The sequence below is a fragment of the Lepidochelys kempii genome, chromosome 3 (assembly GCF_965140285.1).
Source record: "Lepidochelys kempii isolate rLepKem1 chromosome 3, rLepKem1.hap1, whole genome shotgun sequence".
Lineage (NCBI taxonomy): Eukaryota > Metazoa > Chordata > Testudines > Cheloniidae > Lepidochelys > Lepidochelys kempii.
Genome location: NC_136382.1, coordinates 123,225,050 through 123,245,507, shown reverse-complemented (window position 1 = coordinate 123,245,507; position 20,458 = coordinate 123,225,050). Strand labels below are relative to the sequence as shown.

Genomic DNA, 20,458 nt, shown 5'->3' with positions numbered 1-20,458 from the left:
GTTTCATTCGTAGAGTTGCTCCCATGGAATGGAATACAATCATATATAAATCATTCATAAATTTTAATACAGTTGTCTCCAAAGTCACTGCATAGGCTTGCAAAATCTGTCACAGTTGTTACTTCAGAATTGACAATGAAGGTAGATCCACCAAAAGGTGTCTTTAGTTAATTTATGCTAGTAGTCTCAGAACTTTCTTCCTGCCATTCAGAAGACTATTGTTAGTGATTTCTGTGGTTATATATATGGATAGTGATTTTCTTTAATTTATATCTTGCTGTAGAAAATTTTAATTGTAAGATATTCTGGCTATAGTCTGTATGGAAGTCATAATGTATGATTTATTGTTTCTGCTGTTATATACATTTTCGGGTGCCCATCCCAGAAGTGTCTGGGCAATAAAAACAAAATTATATTATAATTTTTCAAAAGCACGTTCAAGATGTTAACTCCTGGAATGCTGATCCACACTCCAATGTTTGAGTCCTGGAAGGGGCACTGGGAGTGGTTCTGATTAGACCACGGTGTTCCCTGCCCTGCTGGTGCAGCAGCTATGTTTGCTGCTTGTGCCGTTTCTGGGGCTGGCCCCACCACTGGGAGAAGCTGCTACTTCTAAATTGTCCTGAGTGCTCTCCCTCTGCACCTCCATAGGTATTCTGTCTGCCTCTGAACTCTGCATGCAGAATTCTTCTAGTCATTGTCACTAGTGCAGTGCCCTTGCTATCATGTGGCAGTGGCCAGTAATGCTACTACAAGACCGGCCCTCTTTTTCGGGGTGTGAGGGCAGGGTATAAACTCTTTCAGATACTTTCTTTAGCCTACCTCTCAGATTATCCCTCTATAATCCCATTTCCTCTCCCGCCCCTTCTCTACACTAGCCTCTTGGCTCTCCTATACATGATCTTACCCTGTTTGTGAGAGAGTCTTCTGGAGTGTCTGCTCATTTGAGCAGCTATCTTTATTTGTTTTTCTTTGCCTATTTGATCCTTCACCTTCCTTCAAATTTCCAGTGGAAGTCTATCTCATCTCCCTTGCCTCTGACCAATTTTTATCTACTTTAAATCTCTTCAAAATGCCATGCTGGCATATGGTTCTATACAGCCAGATATTAATAAGTCGGTAACTGAATTTTTAAACTGGAATATTTTGGAGTAGTTGGTCTAGACAATATTGGGTACAATAACATAGCATTGCATTGTTTTGGATATTTTTGACAGAAGTCCTGTGCTGGTGTTCCAGTGCTTGCATCGCCATGTCATTTGCCTAGACTGCTTCCATTTATACTGTGTGACTCTGCTGAATGATCGCAAATTCATCCATGACCCTGTGCTTGGCTACTCTCTCCCATGTGTTGGTAAGTTTGGGGTTTTTTTGTTTGTTGTTTTTAATTCTGCTTGCCCGAACATGCAGAAAAATACTGTTGATTTCAAATCAGATGATGAGGTTTTGTGCATGTTATTTTTTAAATATATCTATGGAATTATAATGTGTATTAGTAGTTGTTTCATCTGCTGGAAAATATGTTTGTTATTGAAATGGCCCTTCTTGCTTTGCATGTGAACTGGGTTTGGAGTATTAACGTGATTCTAAAGGGCATTTCTTTTATGAGCAAGTGCATAAGTTTTTCACATTAGTGTGTCATCATCCTAAAGCTAACGGATGATCACAATAGGCTGTAGTCAAAAATAAATAAATAAATCTTTGATGTCTTCTACATCTCTTCTTTTGAGTCAAATAAGTTAACTTTCTTGACCTATCTTCAAGTGCTAATAAGAAAAGTACTGTAATAAGAATTTCAAATAGCTTTCTGATTGATGAAGTTATCTCTACTAATTGCCACTACATAGAATGAAATACAGATGATCCAAGGAATGTGTTATGTTATCAACTGTACCTGACTAGGAAGTGAAGTTTGGCTTATGTAGAATAAGATGATTTATGTTGAATCTCAAAGATCTGTTTTGGCAGATCAGAGACAAGAAGTTGAATCTATCACATTGTCACATAGAGAGTAAGGCTCTTACAAAGTTGCTGTGTAGGACTTCACTAGAATTTATTTTGTAAATTACCTTCCCTTCACTTTACAAGCTGCAAGTAAAATGGATTTGCATTGGCTGTTAGAGTGAATAGCTAATACATTTCATATCAACAGATGGAAGAATAATTGCGGATATTTCTTAAGAGAGTGACATTCTACGTCAGGGCATGCATCAAAGATACTAAATCTACAAGAATTAAAAACAATTCAGATTGTCTATATTTTCAGCTGCTTTTAATTATTTCAACAGCATCTTAGCAATGGCCACAAGTTTACATTTCATGACCGTGCATATGCTGCTTTTGTTTTTTAGCCAAGTCTCATTTTATACATGGTAACCTCATCTGCTATTGCATAACAGGCTTCCCTTTCTTCACCCCCAAATAAATAACAGATCTAGTGCAGTTTTGTTAAGATGATTTGTTCTCCCCCCAGTGTTCCTTCCTTGGTTTTTACCATGATGATGTCTGGATATTCAATATTACTCTGTCCCCCTGCCTCCTTCCCCCTACAAATTAATCAGTTCCCTGCCCACATACAAATTAATCAGTTATTTTTCCTCTTCCTCTCTGAGTACATCAGTTCCCTTCCCAGTTCTTCCATTTGCACCCCAAATTAATCATTTACCTCAGTAGCAGCTCTTCAAAGCTGTAGCAGCCAGCTCAGCCCTTTCCCTCAGTCAGACTTCTTACTCCCGTAGCACTTCCCCAGATTCAGCCCTGATGTTCTCACCTGATGGCTCTTCACCTCTGCTCCTAGCTGCATCATTGTACGTATGTATGTATTTGATTGCTGTTATACCCACAATGTGCTAGGCACTTCCCACACATCTTGCAGCACCAATTTCTCAGTCCAGGGGTTCTGCTCTACTTGTTCCCTTGCTTTGAGAGGGCACCAGTAAATCTGTGATTTTTGTCCCCTACCTGGAGATAAGGGGCTAAGTATATTCTGCTCCTTCTCTAGGTGTGGGGTGGGTACTGCTAGAGCTGAGTGGTAGGAGGGATCTGGGGGAAGGCATGGGAGGAAGATGCACAGAGGTAGAGTACAAGTGCTCAGGGCCTTGCCTCAGCTGGCTAAGGGGCAAGGGGGGAACAGGCTTTGTCTAAAGTAGTGGGAGCCTGAAAGATTCAGTGGGAGCAGTGACAGCTCTGCTGCCCAACTGAGGCAGCATGCATATAGCTCCCCTACAGGCCTGATAGTATAATAATAGCTGCTGGGCTCCCACCAGTCCTCAACCACTGTATTGGTTACACTCTTTTTACTGTTCTAAAGATACTCTTCATGACAGTATTACCAACCGTAAGGTCTCAAAAATCATAACTCAGAATCCAAAAATCATGAGATTAATAATAATAATAATAATTAATAATATATTATTTTTCTTTTTCTTCCCTTGTTGGTTTTTGAGACTTCAGGATGTACTAAGGTCATATTTTCAAGCTTTTCTCTGTAACCATGAAGGCTAGTGTTTTATCTTTTGCTTTTGACCCCAAAAAATAGTAGAAATGAACCATATAGGCACAGCTGGACCCTAAATACCTGTGTTTAATAAATATGCACAAACATGGAAGGCCTAGCTACATACGCATTGCTTCCCTGGCTGGCTCTGGTGGCTTCTATTACACAAAACATAGTGAGCACCACTAGAGTGCTCATAAACTATTTAAAGGTATATTAGCCTATTCCTTCACACTACAACTAGAAACTTACTTAAAAAAACAAACAAACCACAACCCTGGAAACTGAGATTCTCATATAATTGCATGACTCTATGAACTGGGAATTCAAGAATAACATCACATATCTTGGGACTCGTAATAGAATCATGGGAGTTGACAGCCCTGCAAAAGGTCTAGAACTATACAGGGTTTTTTAATGAAACTTTGGATTCTATAGAAGCTGGTCGTATTAGTCCTACTTGCCCAGGAAAACTCCCTAGTCAACCTGTACAAATAGAATTTAGAGCCTCTTCATCTCCAAATCATAAACCCAATCTGAGCCCCAGGTGGGGATTTTCAGAAGCGCTTAGGCATCTAGCTCCAATTTTTAAGTGCTTAAATACCTTTTAAAATCTGGGCCTTGGTGACTGACTACCTCTTTCCTCTTATAGATAGTCCATCAGAACAGAGTGCCAAAACTGTGGGGCAATGTTGGAAAACATGCTGTTAGCTGCTGTTTCTTTGAGCAATGCAGACTTCAGCCACTAGAGCTGTCAATCCAGTACCTTTCACCAACTGTAAATTCAAGTAGAAAAGTACAGAACAGTAACCTTTGATGTTGATTTCCAAACATCATGGCAGTGCTTATTAAACAATACACTATTGTATACATTTCACATTTAATCTTTAGGAAAATATAGATATGTTTGACTCAACTTTTTCTAGCTTGCATCTGTGAAGACCCAGAAATTATTTCCTCTCAAGTAAAACAGGTGCCATTGTGCACACTAATAGATTATTATTTATCTACTTTATCAACTCAATATTTGTCCACTTCTGACTACCAGGATTTAACCCAACACAAAAAGCTAGATCTGAAATTCATCGAAGTTTAGAGTATTGTGATCTGAGGTTTGGTTTGGGCTGATCTCTAATAGGAATATGGAACTAACCCACTTTTAGTGTAATGAGACCAATATTGTGATAAGATAAACAGCTATTAAGTGCACACAAACAAATACTTTTTTATAAAGGTCAAATCCTTATACTGTGTCATTGCACACATATTTTAAAAGTAACAATTTCACTCTCTAGACATATTTATGGTATTGTATATGGGAAACATTAATGTCACAGCTTCACTCTTCTCTAAGTATTATTTCAGTTGTCCACTTTCAAATAAAAATGGAATTACTTAAAATTTACTTCATTTATCTAAAGCATGCCCTAGAACTGTAAAGTTGGGCTTAGTCTTGTAATTAAGCTTATTTAGGTTGTTTGCATGTGCAAATTAGTTCCCTTCATTGCAGGGTTTTTGAAAAATATTGGTAACATAATGAACATAGCCTGAAGTTTCCATTAACATTTGACTCACTGTTCTGATTTTTATCTGGGAAATACACAGACATAGCAGATTTTTAATATCTTTTATTGAATCAATCTAGAGGTCAAAATACCACACACAATAAAATAAAAATAAATAGCAGCAATTGCATCAAAGGATCACTGTGACTGACAAGATCAGTGTTACCATATTCGCATAATAATTTGAGTAGGCAAAGATCTATGGCATAGATTTTCGATGAACAGTGCTTCTCAGATAAGTTGAATCACTTGCTGACATACTCTGAAAGGTGGATCATTATTACACATTTACTTTGCCTGGTTATACCACTGTTTATCTGGTTTCTGTTGCATGACTGACTTAACCAGAGACAATATAGTGTTAGAAGCCAGGTTATGTCAGCTTATGATCTATGATATATCACTTTGAAAATGATATAGCGTCACTCAATTATTTTACTAAATTTGTCGTTGTGATTTTTAGAAGAATGAAATTAATTCTTTAATGCCTAGCTAGCATCATGCAGCAGCATGCCAGTTGAAAATAGGCAACATCCAGGACTACTGCTCTGATTACTAGAACTCCAGTATGTTGATAGAATTAGCTGCTCAGAATAGCAGCCCCTATATTAGCTGAGACAAAGAATTTGCAGATAAAAGGTGGCGTATTATACTGGTGATTAAAATAAAAAAAAATACAAATTATACTCTCTCTGCCCTTGCTTAATGGCAACAAAAATGTATCCCATCTCTCTGTATGGTGTCTTGTATTAATGAGGCTTCATGCATAGAAACTTCTGCGAGTGGTGACCTCTACATATCTTTGAAATAATTAATAAGGTGCTTAGAGGGACAATTTTGCATATGCATGAAAGATGATTTATGGTTATTTAGTTACTGTGCAGGGCACTGGAATCTCATCGCATTACCTCATACAGGAAATGTATACACACAGTATATTAGCCACTTTAAACAGGCACTGTTCTTACCAACACAACTCCATTTTAAAAACAGAATTATAGCAATAAGGGGTTATAGCCCATAGGGTAATATGTATGAGAAAACAAGTCTTTGACAGAGGAAAATATGAGGGAGCCAGGAAAATCCAAGGTTTTACGTTGCTGTAAGCACACTGCAAAAATGTCTTTCTTTCAGTTTATTTCTAAGGGTCATCATATGTGTGATGTATTTTAAAGAGGTCTGGAAAAAAGATGCCATTCCCATGATTACTGTAAAACACTGCTGTATCCGGGCATAATCCTGCTGTTACCACATATAAATAAGTGCAATTACCACCAGTGTGTGTATGGAACTGCTAACAAAAAGGAAAAGACTTTATAGTATAATAAATTGTTTTAAAGACCCATCTTTCATTGAAAGAATGCTGCTGGTGAATGATTAAGAAGCACACATTTTAAGATGAAACCAGTTTATTCCCCCATCAGATTCCATTTGTGAAATGACTGGATGTTTTTGCACTATGGAAAATACTGATGATGTGATAAAGCTATGTACCATCCATGAGTACAGTAGTTACAAAAAGAGGGAATAAGAACAGTTGTCAGTATATTTAAAAAGCCTGAAATGTGTATAATTACAAGTAAAAAAAAAAAAAAGGCAGGATTTTTTATTTGATTACTCATGAAGCACATTTGAGTCTCCTCTGTTCTGCATAACCTAGACAAACTCCCCTGCAATCTAAAGGATGTGAGAGAGAGATTTTTAAACTCAAGTTCAGTGGTCTATGAACAGAGCATTCTCAAGGATGGGTATAGGAAGTGGTAGAAGTCTGATAGGGCTATGATTTAAAGAAGAAACAAGCTTCTGCAACAAAATGAGTTGATTGCCAGGACTGCTTATCAGTCAGCAGTAGATGCAGCAGATGCATCTTCAAGATCAATGGCAACTGCCCTTGTGATGTGCCGTGAATCATGGCTTCCCATTTTGGGGTTTCCCAAGTCCAGAACACCGTGAGGATCTGCCCTTTGAAGGAAATAATCTTTTCAGCCAAAAGATGGATGAGTCCTTATATACTGTAAAGGACTCCAGGGCCACCCTCCATTCCCTGAGCATATATACTCTATCCTGAAGAGAAAATGCCACAGGCAATCATACAAACCTCGCCCAATGGCTCAACAGTTTTACCACCGGCAATCGTATGAGCCACCCCATAAGAGGCAAAGGGTTCAGAAGTCCCATTTCCCTGTACCTACTATGGCGGAATCATTATCCGAACCCACAATTCCTGGCTAAAAGATGTATTGGTTTGGAGTTCAAGAGCTGCAAACCAATGATGCCACCATCTGTTGATTCCCACACATTCCAGCTATGCAATCAAATTTACCTGCCTGTCCCCTCCAAAGCCCCATCCCTGCCCCTTTTTGAGATCCATTCTCATGGGGAGATTCTCAAACAGAAGTAGAATCCCTCCTGCAGCAAGGAGCAATCACATGGTGATACTGGGATTTATAATCCCATCCCTGGAAAAGGGCATGTGGTTTATAGCTCTTGGTATGAAGGATGCATATTTTCATGTGGACATTGACCTCACTCACTGACTTTTACTCAGGTTCATAGTTGGCTCCAACCATTTTTAATACAAAGTGCTCCCATTTGGCCCTACCACACCTAGAGTCTTTACCAAGGTCTTTTTAATAAGAGCAGTCTATATCAAGTATCGTGTCTTCATCTTCTTCTCCTGTCTCAACAACTGGCTTCTCGTTGCCAAGACACATCAAGAAGCGTACAAGTCAACTTTGTCAATGCTTCAGCTCCTCCCTTCCCTAGGAGTCAGTGTAAACTCAAAAGTCTCTGTCCTCGCTCCAATACAGATTTTAGACTGTATCAGAGTGTCCCTAAATTCAATCACAGCAAGAGCTTGTCTGTCCTTGGACAAGTTCCAAGTGATGAACAACCTCATATATCAGGTCATGAACAACCTTCACCATCAATCAGAATTTGTCTCTCTCTCTTGGGGGACACAGTTTCATGCACTTCTGTCATGCAATTTGTCAGGCTCCATCTTCATTGCCTGCAGCCATGGCTTCAAACAGTGCAATCACTAAGCAGTCCACGAACGCCATAGTAACAGTCCCCAGCAAGTAACATCATCTCTACTAAGATGGACGAATTCTCATCAAGTATGCAGAGACATTCCCTTCCTTTCTCCCTCACTAGGCAGAACGATCTTTACGAATACCTCCTTTTAGGCTGCGGAGCCCATATGGGCAGCCACACAGTGCAGAGTACTCGGATATCCTGAGATGCTAGGATGTACATCAACATTCTGGAGTTGCAGGCAGTCTAAGAGGGTTGCAAAGCATTTCTCCCATTCATCCAAGGTCACCATGTCTTCATAATGTTGAACAAGATTATGACTGTCTTTTACATCAACAAGAAGGGAGGAGCGAGATCTAGTTCCCTGTGTACAGAAGCAGTCCATTTGTGGAATTGTTGCATCAGCAATCAAATCTCCCTGTTGGCAGGGAATAAAAATGTGCTGGTGGACTCCCTCAGCAGGCACTGTTATTGACCACAAGTGGGAGCTACATGACTCCACAGTAAACAGTATTTTTGCTCTCTGGGCAACCTACACAAGGGACCAGTATGCCTCTCAAATGAACAAGTAGTGCAGCTGCTCAAGAGAAGCCTTAGGGCATTTTCTCAAGATGACACTCTCCTCCTTCCGTGGTCAGGTCATCTGAACTATGCCTTCCCTCCTTTGTAACTCCTAACTCAAGTCTTATGGAAAATGTACCAGGACAGGGCATGAGTCATCCTCATGGCCCCGACCTGGCCCAGACAATTTTTGTTCCCATGTCTCCTATGCATTTTATTTGTGGACACCAATCAATATTCAGCCCTTTTACAATCTCCTGACCCGGGGGGCAGAATCAAGTATCCCAACCCCCAAGCATTCCATTTCAGGGTGTGGTTTTTGGATGGTTGTCAACTTTAGGATGTTCATGCTCTGAAGCCACGCAAAACATCCTTACTAACAGTCAAAAAGATTCCACTAGTTAGACCATCTACGCTACAGGCCTTACAGCTGTGCCACTGTAAGGTTTCCCATGTAGCCACTCTTTGCCAGCAGGAGAGAGCTGAAATTACAGTAGAAGAATGCAAGACAGTCAAAGTGTGGGAGGGGAAATAGGTACAGAAAAGAGAAGTGATTTGCCCAAGTCATTCATCTGGTTGATGACAGAGGTGCAAGTAGAACCCAGGGCTCATGACCTCCCGAGGCTCAGTTCAATGCTCTGTTCACTAAACCATATTGCCTCTTTCCTTCTCCCTTCTCCATCTTTAAAAGAAGTTCCTCTCATATTTCTGCAGAGTTTTTGCTTGCAATTTATCTCTGACCAATGTCCCAACATAAGGAATTGTTTTTCTTTAAGTACTGTATAAACACTGAATAGGAGAAGTGACGGTATAGATCTCTGTGGTACCCTGCTGGAGAGTGTCATTGGGGGAAAGGACAAATGCCCATTTGTATCTCAAGAAAGATAAAAATGGAGTCATTCACTAGTTGGTCTGCAAGCAAGTTATTGAAACCTTATGGGCAATGGACTCAAAAGTTGCTGATGCATCTACAAGAATCATCATGAACATGCTTTGCCTGTTGCTAGGAGATCATCAACTAACACAATCAAAGCAGTTTCTACCCTAGAGCAAGAACAAAGCCCAGTTGGCTGGGGGTCAAGGAAATCTGAGGGCTCAAGAAATTGCAATATTATTCCAGCCAAACCTTTGCACTGATCTTTCCTATAATACAGAGAGTGGGTGCCTGCAGATAGCCAGGTTGTCATCATCAAAAGTTAATTCTAGAATTGAAAGTTTCACAATGGCTGCTGGAAGAACCTCTATCACACTTTCACACCATGTTCTCCCTGTATGGACTCCACAACAGCATCCTCCAACAGTGAACCCAGTACTTTTCTACAGGACTTCACTGGCCTGGAAAGACATGAGTCTAATTCACAGGCTGGAGTTGGAACCCACTCAAGTAGCATCTCCGCTCAATGAGTAGTGAGCAACACTGGCTGAAACTCAAACAGAGAAGACTTCACCTTTGTTCCCTCAAGACATAGTACTGTTTCCGCAGCAGTAGATGGCTAGGTCCAGATCTAGGCAATTTTGTCTGTAAATTAACATGAAAATATTTCAGAGTGAGTAAAACTAGACTCCATGATGTGGTGGAGAGTGCTAATATTCACAAAGCTGCCAAGTACATTGAGCAGTTCTTCCCTCTGTAGATCTGTGGGGATAAGTGAAGAAACCCTTCTCCCTCTTTTGCACAGGTACAGCATGTGATCTTAAAAAAAATCTGTGTGGCAATAATTTAGATTCATCATGAGACTTCCTTCAATAGCTCTTGTTATCTTCCCTATCACGTCTTCACCAGGAGCAGATCATCTGTAAATGATGATGACCTGTGAGCATGAAGCCGGCAGACAGGGCATTTGGGGGCTATCTGTATTGATAGTGAAAGATAAAAGATGATTATTTAAAATCATGTCTGGAAACTCAGTGGCTGTATCAGGTTCTAGTGGTGGATCTTTAAAAGCAGATTTTTTTGTGTGCTGTCAGGAAAGGTGTGCCCAACCTCAAACCAAAGCAGACAGTGCTCAATCCATGACAGGGGAATACCTCTCCTGCATATTTCCACTTCCAAGCCAAACACCAGGAGTAAAATCCTGATTCCACTGAAGCCTCTGGCAGTTTTACTATTGACTGCAGTGGAGTCAAGATTTCATCCCAGATTTAGAGTGCACCTGGCCTTTTATGTGGATTCTACAACTTGGGACAGTTACATGGTTGCTATAGCATCCATGAAATTTTGAACCAATAGAGAAAAAACATCTTCCACATGAAGAATGAAATCACCAAGTAGTATCCATCTCATTGGTCACCAACTTGCACTCAACATCATGAAGCAAAGAACAGGCTTCTTATCTTATTTTCTGAAAATTCAGTCATGAGAGAGAAGACTTGAAAGAATGAACAAGGTACAGAGAAGAAGGTGGGGAATAGATGGATAGGAGAGGAAGGAATCCTGGTCTGAAAGGGAAAACTGGAGGAACTGAGAGGGGGAAGGAGGTAGGAAAGAAAGTGTTTTAGTACACAGGAATGGGTGGTATTAAAAAGACAAAAAAGATAAGAGGGTAAAGTTAAGGGAAAGGAATGATGAGATAGGTAAAGACACAGGAAAGATGAAAGAGGGGAATAATTGCTTCATGGGATATCCCACATTATAATTTATATGTCTTCTATGGCAGCATTGGGAGATTGAGAAATATATATGTAGATTACCCCAAATAGAATTTAGTCCAGAAACATGCCAGTAGCTTGTTTCATATTTGGACTCAGTTCAGTGAAGGGGAAACATCTAGCCTTTGGTCTTGAAAAAATTGAATAGATAATAGCAGATGCCAATTATTACAGAAGAATCCTGGAGAAAGTTCTAATTTATACTCCTGTACGTGCTGGTGAGAGAGGGAGGTCTGACCTTTCCATGGTACGATAACTACAGGTTTCCTGTTGGGTTGGCTTATATCTGAGGAGAGGCTCTATTGCAGTGTAGTACCATTTCTAAGAAGTGCTGTACAAGCAGCAGCATCCTCTACAGGGAGAAATCATTACTAGCTGTGCTTCTTCCGACCACCCATAAATAAGCTGCAGGGACCAATTGTGGCACATTCATCATGTGTTTAGTCTCTGCAGTCTGGTGATTAATATTCCCTGAGTCACTTTCTGAGCTTTGGTCTCCCACATGGCAGCCTGTAGAGCTACTGCCACATCACAGAACCAGCTAAGGATGTTGTTCTTCAAGGAGGAGTTGGCTTTAATTAAATTTCTGTGTCTGGAAAGTAAAAATCTAATTTTCTTTTTGACATTTTCTATATTACTACTTAGACAAAATTATGAAAACAATTAATCCCTGTGAAACGGACACTGGCATTATAAGTGGTACAAAAATATTGCATATAAATAATACTAATAATCACCAATCTGTTATAATTTATTGATGTAAGGTCTTATTAAAACTCGTAAATCAGATTTGTTTTTGATATAGCAGATGTACCAAATGACTGCACAAGGTAGATGAGTACTGGTATGGGGATTTTAACAAGCACCATGATTCAGACTCCAAAGAGACAAAAGAGAGGTAAAGGATGAGCCTTAAGAAAGTAATATCCATAGCTAAGTCAACAAGCAAAGAGAAGACAAGGAGAAAGTTCCCCTTTGGGGAGGAGGAATGATTCAACACCACTGGAAAAATCTATTGTAAAATGACTCTGACAATCAAGAGAATGTCAATCATTAGATCAAGCTTTGGATCATCAGTTTCCAATGCCAATATTTTATGAGTTCCCTGATGGGCCTTTTGGTGATACCACAGCTATCCATTAACGGCCAGAGTTACGCAGAGCTTATCACCAGAAATGCCCATTCTGTTCAATGGGTTAATGAAAGAAATAGGATGGAAAATGTTGGTGTTTTTTTCCTACAATTTTAATTCATCCCTGCCTGCCAGCACACGTGTGCGCACAAACACATACATTTAGCTTATACTTGGTTATAGGGATTTCAGTCTTTTTAAAAATATTACAGAGGATGCCAAAGTCCCTATTTTATCTGTGAATCCTTTTCCTTCTCTCCTTCCTTTCTCCCTAGATTCTTGAACTTTTTTAAAAAAAATTGATGCAAGATTGAGGAACATGCTGTGAAAATTGTAAGCCCTACCAGGATGTGCAATTATAGCCTCTTGATGCATTTCTTAGATGGGTGAAATCACTCAGGTCCAGCCCTATGCCTTACAACATACCTAAGGCATGTGCCAGTATCCTGCTAATGCATGTGCTGTTGTGGCTCCTATTTATATTTAATTAACCAAATTATACAGGGTAGATATCCAGCAGTATTAATATTAAATCAGCATTCAAAGTAACCATCCCATTTTGGACACAGTGGTCCTGACTGTGAACTCACTTGACATTATGAATAACTGAGCTGAAATCAGGAGTTACAGTGGTGTGAAATTAGTGTAAATGAGATCAAAGTCAGGGCCCAGAGGGAGGTGGACATCTACCAGGGAAATACAATCAAATTAACTTATTAAATAAAAATAAAAATGCTTTGTTTTTCTTGTTTCTCCACCCTTCTTCCATTTCTTTGTTCCCTTTTAATCTCCTTGCATCCCAGACTTGGCCTATCACTTTCCATAACCTCAGTATTTCTGTTTGTAATTTGTCTAGTTTATTTTTCTTTTTTTTTTTCTGTTCTCTTCCTTGCTTTCCTTGAAAAACAGCATCTATTTTTTTCACATTCACCGTCCATCAAGATAATGTTGGAGATGGAATATCTTTTCCCTCCCACATGATGATCTCTTTCATCTCTTTTTTCCTTTTATTTTATTTCTCTTGCTCACCACTATTCTTAGCTCTCTGTACACTTTTTGCTGTCTCCTGAATCCTTTTTGTCCTTTCTCTGATCCTTTTCCCCTTTCCTTTCCCTCCTCCTCCTCCTTTCTTTTTGTCTATTCTTCCCTTGGGTTTACTATCGCCTCCATTTCTCTCCTTTCAAGTTAGGATTGCAGTCTCTCTTGATGTCTCCTGTGAGGTCCTCAAAGAGATCGGGTCCCCAGGATGGGGAGAGGAGTGAAGAAGAGGGACTCAGGAGGAAAGGTAGAAAGGCTACCTCTCTTACTGACCATGGTCATTGGGAGAGGGTGTTGGATGCTGTTGCTTGGCTTGAATAGGTTCTGTGAACCAGCCAGCTCTGGGCCAGGTGGCTGGTCTCTTTCCTTCATTTTGTTGGTTGGTGCCTCTGTTTCCAACCACAATCTGAGGAACCAGAAAACAGAGCAAGAACATTCTCAGCCACCATCAGTATGTAGGGTTGCCAATTTTGGTTGGATGTATTCCTGGAGGTTTCATCACATGACATAATCTTTGATGAAAGATTATGTTTTTATTCCTGGAGACTCCAGGGCAATCCTGGAGGGTGGCAACCCTATCAGTATGCCAAAAGTTATCTGAACAGCACACCTAGTGGAAGGAGGAAAGAGGAAGTTACTGTGATGTATTGAGGACTATGTTGAAATTGGAAGTTATCACTCCTGGTCCTGGTCCTGCTTGCAGGCTATGGGACTCTGTAGGGAAAAGTGTGATCATAGTCAGTATGGAACAAGCCAGCCTAGAATAAGGTGGGAGTGAGTTGTGCCTTGCTGCCTTATGGAGCAGCCTGCTTTGTCTCTCTCTGTTTTTCGGTTCTTGTGTGTTATCATTTGGAATTCTAAGAAATAAAATAGTGTTATGTTGCAACCTTCCAGAAAGAATATTTGTTTTTATCTAATTTCTCTGAGTTAATGCCATGAACATAAGTTGCAAATAAAAACATGTCCTTCCTGATAGCTTGGCCCCTGTCTGCTGCATACAGGACAACTCCACTGGCAAGTGGGATGCAGGACTATCATGTTGAAACAGTTTTCTCCTGTGAAATGGCTGATTTTTGGCAACCTTTTCACGGACTATAGTATCCAGGAAAAACTCCAGTACACTCCTGTTGTCTTCTCCTCCTTTCCCCTGCATCCACATACACCCATGCGCAAAATCAGAGCCATTGGTGCAGTTTGCAGCCAGTTAAAATGTGATCTAAAGCATCAGAAAGTTGAAAAGTCCTGTTGTTTGATTTCTGCTGTGCCTGTAATGTAGTAAATCACAGGGACAAAGGAAGCTCAGCTTGTCAGTTAAATCGGGTAGCTGGCACAGTCAGATTTTGTTTTTCATGATCCATTGCCCCAAGTAATATCCTCTATTTATATCACTGCTGGAGGAGGGCTGGAAATTATAGAGGCGTTTTTTGGTAATAACTGCAAGCAGGGAGACAGCGTATACCAGGGAGACTGGAATGAGACTCTCAGGTAAATAATAAGCACTTTAGAAAAAACTACCTAATTACCTAGTTTACCACTTGGAGCTGTTCCAGTCACTTGGGAAAATAATGTGCGTTTTGTAAAACTGCCTAATTATTAATTTGCTAAGGAAGCCATTGCAGCCTTTTGGGTAAATAGCGTATATTTTATAACATTCCATAAAGGTCTCTTATTTAAAAATAAAAATAAAAAACCTGCCCTCTCCTGTCCTCTTCCCCTTCCCTCCCCCCCGCCCCCCCCAAAAAAAGAAAAGGGTGGAGGGGGAAGTTGTGGCTTAGAAAATCTCTTCTTTCTTTGGAGTCTGTGATGATTGATAATTTCCCTTACATGAAAATGTATTACTAACATATATGTTGGTTTTGGTCTGTTACTGAAGAGTACTATAGTATTTCTGAAAGTGTCTTTACTTGGGCTTAAAACAATCTTTTGATTTTTAACTGGAAGTACACCTGAGACATTCACATGGCCATGCTTGTTGAGGGCATTTTGCATGAATGGTGAGATCTGAGGACACTAATGAATTGGACTGAATGCTTGGCTTTTATTAAAACTACAGAACAGAGTTGTGAGTTAGTAACCGTACAGCATCTTGACACTATAGGTGACAGCATTCCACTTCAGTAGTATAAATAAATAATTATACAGCATTGCTATAATTAGTTACTGAAAAGAGACCAACATGCCTGATATATGTTAGAATTAAAATAAATAATTTTCACTTTGTACCCTTCAGTGCAGAAGGAGTTGTTCATTGTAGTGGTGTGTATATATATTTCCCTCTTACCTCCTGTGATTTTTGAATAGGCTTTCTGTTAATTTTCTTTCTGGACCTTTCTTTACTAGACTAGCTTTTGCTACGATCATGAGAACAGTACTATATTTTCTTCACTCTCCAGGGGACTTATTGTATTTTTAAGTGGTGAAGTCCTCTCAGGGGGCTAGGCTTGCTTGTCTAGAAAATTATGAGAAGGATAGGAATCATTTAAGTGAGAATATTCTTCAAGAAACTGGTAATTGTTGACAGCTAGTATATTTCCCTGAATGAAATATTTAATTGATATCTCTTTCATAATTATATTACAAATAGAAACAGATACTGTGTTGGCAGTAGAGTTCCTAACACTTAAGGCCATTAATTACTTATTTTCCTATCAATTAAATTCCATATTTATTTTAACAAGTACAAACTGTCCAATAGCATTTGGAAAAAATCATTAGATATTTTAATTACAGAAGTGAACATAAAAACTTAATTCAGGAACACATGGTTTAATGGGCTGACCCAGGAAGGTACTCTGCACCATCAACTCCCACTGACTTCAGCTGGACTTAAGGGTATGAGGCATCTTCCCAGAGTTACTTTTCACCTCACAAGAGCAAGGTGCAAAATTTTAAAAAAAGACATGGCTATCTTGTACTGTATTCCTATTGTAAATGTTGTATCCCCAAAGGGCCCAACTTCAATTGAACTCCATCAGACTTGTTCCAGAATCCCAGAACAATAGAATATTAACAAGGAAGAATTTATAACAAGCAGTACCTGGGTAGAATGCTCAGGTACTTTTGGGTTCCATCCTATAAAGTAAATTGAGTGTTGCTATTAACTATGGCCCTAACCCCGTGAAGCACTTGAGAGCCTGCATAACTTGAAGCTTATGAAAACTAGGAGTCCGGTGGCACCTTAAAGACTAACAGATTTATTTGGGCATAAGTTTTCGTGGGTTAAAAAACCCACTTCTTCAGATGCATGACTTAAGATGCATCTGAAGAAGTGGGTTTTTTACCCATGAAAGCTTATGCCCCAATAAAGCTGTTAGTCTTTAAGGAGCCACCGGACTCCTCGTTGTTTTTGTTGCTACAGACTAACATGGCCACCCCCTTGATACTTGAAGCTTATGATTCCATTGAAATCAATGGGACTACTTATGTGCTTAAGTATGTGCATACCTTTTATGTGCCCTTTTAGATCAGGGTTTCTAGTGGGTGCAGGATCAGGCTTTTTGTTAGATTGTACCAATTCCACCAAGAATAAATTGTCGCACTAAACTGCTTAGTTATTTCCAGATAACCCTGTGTTGTTGTTTTTTTACAGTACATAGAAAATGACCATGCTCACATTTTCCAAACCTATTTGGAAGTACAAAGTCCTAATGTGAAAAATAGTTTTTCAGTTATCCAAAGAGACCTGCGATGCCAGATATATTCTGTGATCATCCAGCTGTACAACTGGCCTAATTATATGCTTTGGACAATGAGTGTTGGAGAGTAACAAGGCTCCTGGAAGCATATTCCCTCCTTCTTTATTTCACATCTTTAATTCTGAGTTGCAATATTGCAGTTTTAGTTAAGTAGAATCCTATAATAGGGTTGCCCTTTAAATTCTGGCATAATAAAGTTCAGGATAATAATAACATAAAAAATATATCTCCCATTTCATCCCGGTTATAATTTTGTTTATATAACACAGTGAGTATTCACAGAATAGCAGAGTAGGAGGAATATGCAACACAGTTAACTGGCTCCTGACCCTAAAGGTCTAGCACTCTGAAGGTACAGGCTGACACAGAACAGCACAGTTCCATTCAGTACAAATTTAGTACAAAGAAAGAGGGCATAATTCAGATGTAAGTCAAAGATGGTGTAACTTATACCTACTTCTGGTTCTCTTGGCCCATGAGCCTCACTGCAGTTAAGTGAAGGAGCAGTGTTCCCCTATATATACTGGGCAGGTTCCCAAGAATAAGTTAGAGCAGCATGAGGGCTGCTTCAAATGTTGCCAGCTGCCAGTGGCCTCAAGGACCATTACAATAGACGGGGATCAGAGAGTGTGGAGAAGCCCTGGATATGTCCCTCCTCCACAGTCATGCTGCCTGTGCCTGCTTCAGGGAGGGTCATGAGACAGGAATCGCTGCTCTGCACCACTGGAAAATGCCCCTTCCATGGCTGGTTATACTGGAATTAGGTCACTTTATGCCAGTGTAGTGGTGCAAGGCAGCAGAGGATCGAGAGTTTCAATGTATTTGTTAATATGTAACTTTTATCCCCTTTCCTTGTGACGTTTGAGTGTGACATTCTGCATCTAAGGGAGCTTATGCTCCTGCAAGTTACATGCTGAGAAGCTGGGTGAAAGGACTGCGACAGGAGAAGAAATGAACAGACATGTAAGAAAGTGTTAGTTCAAGTAAACCAGCTTGACCATAATTCACATAATTTTTGCACCTCCTTCGGGCGCCCTGGCATATATGTTACACTAGCTTATACTTCTTTACATTGACTCAAGATATAATTTATAGCACCTTACATTTTACCTCTGGATTTGGCCCAGTGGACTTTATCATTGGAATGCATCACAGAACAAGTGAGTTTTAAAGAGGTTTGTGAAGGAGAATAGTGAGGAAGCTGAACATATATTAATTGGCAGGCTGTTCCATATGTAGGGGCAGCATGGGAGAAGGCACCGAGTCTCCATGACAACCCAGTTTGCCCTTGCTGTCTGGTGAAGTATATCTAGAATGACGGGAAGCCGGGATAATTGAAATGATACATAATGATTGCCTTTTTCTATTACCAATTTTAAGGAATTGTATACTGCATATTATTTCAGAAATCATGGGTAACATATGCCAAGTCTCATGACCCCAAACAGGATCCTAAAATTACCACACACCACACATGGACTAGTAGGTTAAGATTTTGGAAATGGATTGTCATCTTTTTTTAGATGTCTGTACAGTGCTCAGTGCAATGGGACTTTGATCTTGATTGGGGTTCTTAGGTGTTACCATTCTAGAAATAGTAAATTAGAGAAAAAAAACAATTTGGGGATTTATCCATCCAACTTGCATGTGAAATTAACAGGAGTTGTGTGTCTAAATCATTTTGTCAGCTTTGAAAATTTCGACCATTATTCTTTGGTACCAAAATTTTAGTCCTACTGGTTTCTTGGAATGGCACTTGGAATAGTATGGTATCTATGTTTGGGAAGAGTGCTGCGTCTCAGCTCTGTAACTTTCTGTAATGCATTTGTACTAGTAACATAAACACAGATACTCAATTTTGAAAATTCTGCTTCTGGTAGACTTATCTGGGTGCAGAGATCTCCTTAAGAGCATGAACAGAACGCTGGAAAATATAGCCTAAATACCTCTCTAAATTGATTCTTCTCTCCCTTACAGAAGGGAAAATAAGAAGTAACTCCATTGAACGCAATGGAAATACTGGAATAAACTCAGAATTAGATTAGAATCATACCCTTCGAATTCAGAAATATACACCAGTTTTGTTATGCACCTCTACCAGCTCAGTTGTTCTGAATGAATCTGAGTGATAATTCTTTGTGTGGGAGCGGTTGTAAAATATAAATGGTTCTATAGGCCATATGTTGCAGCATACCCAAAGAGCCTGAAAATCTGGTCCTTTTGTCATTTCTAAAATCTCACAATTCTTGGAACATGACTTTTAATTCACTATTTTGAGAAGCAACTTTAGATCTGAAATTAGGGTTTAGCGCTATAGATATGACACATACAGTATGTTATTGTTGCAGCCAGAGAGTGTGTACTTAAAACCTGGAAAAGACACCACAGAAATCTTAGCTTGTTTCAGCCACCTACTTACAAACTGTTGAACTGGCGGCACATAGATACTCCCCATAAATTTGAGCAAACACAAGCAATATTTCATGAATTACACTCGCAAAGAGTACTTGTGATTCAACTTGCTTTTCTGCAGCAATGAGTATTTATACAATGAACTAATTGGACTAGTTTCAGAGTAGCAGCTGTGTTAGTCTGTATCTGCAAAAAGAAAAGGAGTACTTGTGGCACCTTAGAGACTAACAAATTTATTTAAGCATAAGCTTCCGTGAGCTACAGCTCACTCATCGGATGCATTCAGTGCGGTTACTATAGAAAGAGGTTGACGTTTCTGGTCCCTGGCTTCCAAATTTAATATATTTACTGACTTGTATTGTATTTGATTTACTTCATATCATTTTACTTCATCACAAAAGACATTTTTATTTAAGAAAATGAGTGAAACTCTGGCGCATAAGTACATTTAAAAGCTTTATCTAGGTTTCTTTTTTTCAGCTAAATCTTGCTCTGACTACTCTGCATATACAGTCAATGTGAATTGGTCCCACTTTCCCCAATTTTTCAATCCACTGGTGAATCGTTTTCTACTATAACTCAACTCCAGTCAACATAAACAATGCTATTAAAGCAGCTGATTGCAGAAACTGGCTGCAACTAAACTGATTACCTTTAAGAATAAATTATTACTGGAGTAGATTCATGCGTAAAAAAAAGTCTTGAAAAAAAATTTGGTGCAACTTCTTGTAGATTGAGTTCCACTCTGCAGTTTCACTGCATTCCAGTTCAGCTGGAAGCTTCATCCGCCAGTTAGATTCTTGCATTCATAATGCCAGTTTTATATTTGTTTGTGTCTCTTTATACGCCACATGATATTTAGGTTAGAGCTGTA

General features: G+C 39.4%; 1 protein-coding gene across 2 annotated transcripts in view; it reads left to right on the top strand.

The window, feature by feature from the left end:
* The window catches only part of PRKN (parkin RBR E3 ubiquitin protein ligase), a 1,259,306-nt gene that overhangs the window by 841,568 nt on the left and 397,280 nt on the right, over positions 1-20,458 (top strand). For both annotated transcript variants that reach the window (XM_073337855.1, XM_073337854.1), the window contains one exon: positions 1,218-1,354. In XM_073337855.1, coding sequence (XP_073193956.1) covers positions 1,218-1,354 — 137 coding nt within the window. The remainder of the gene's footprint in view (positions 1-1,217; positions 1,355-20,458) is intronic.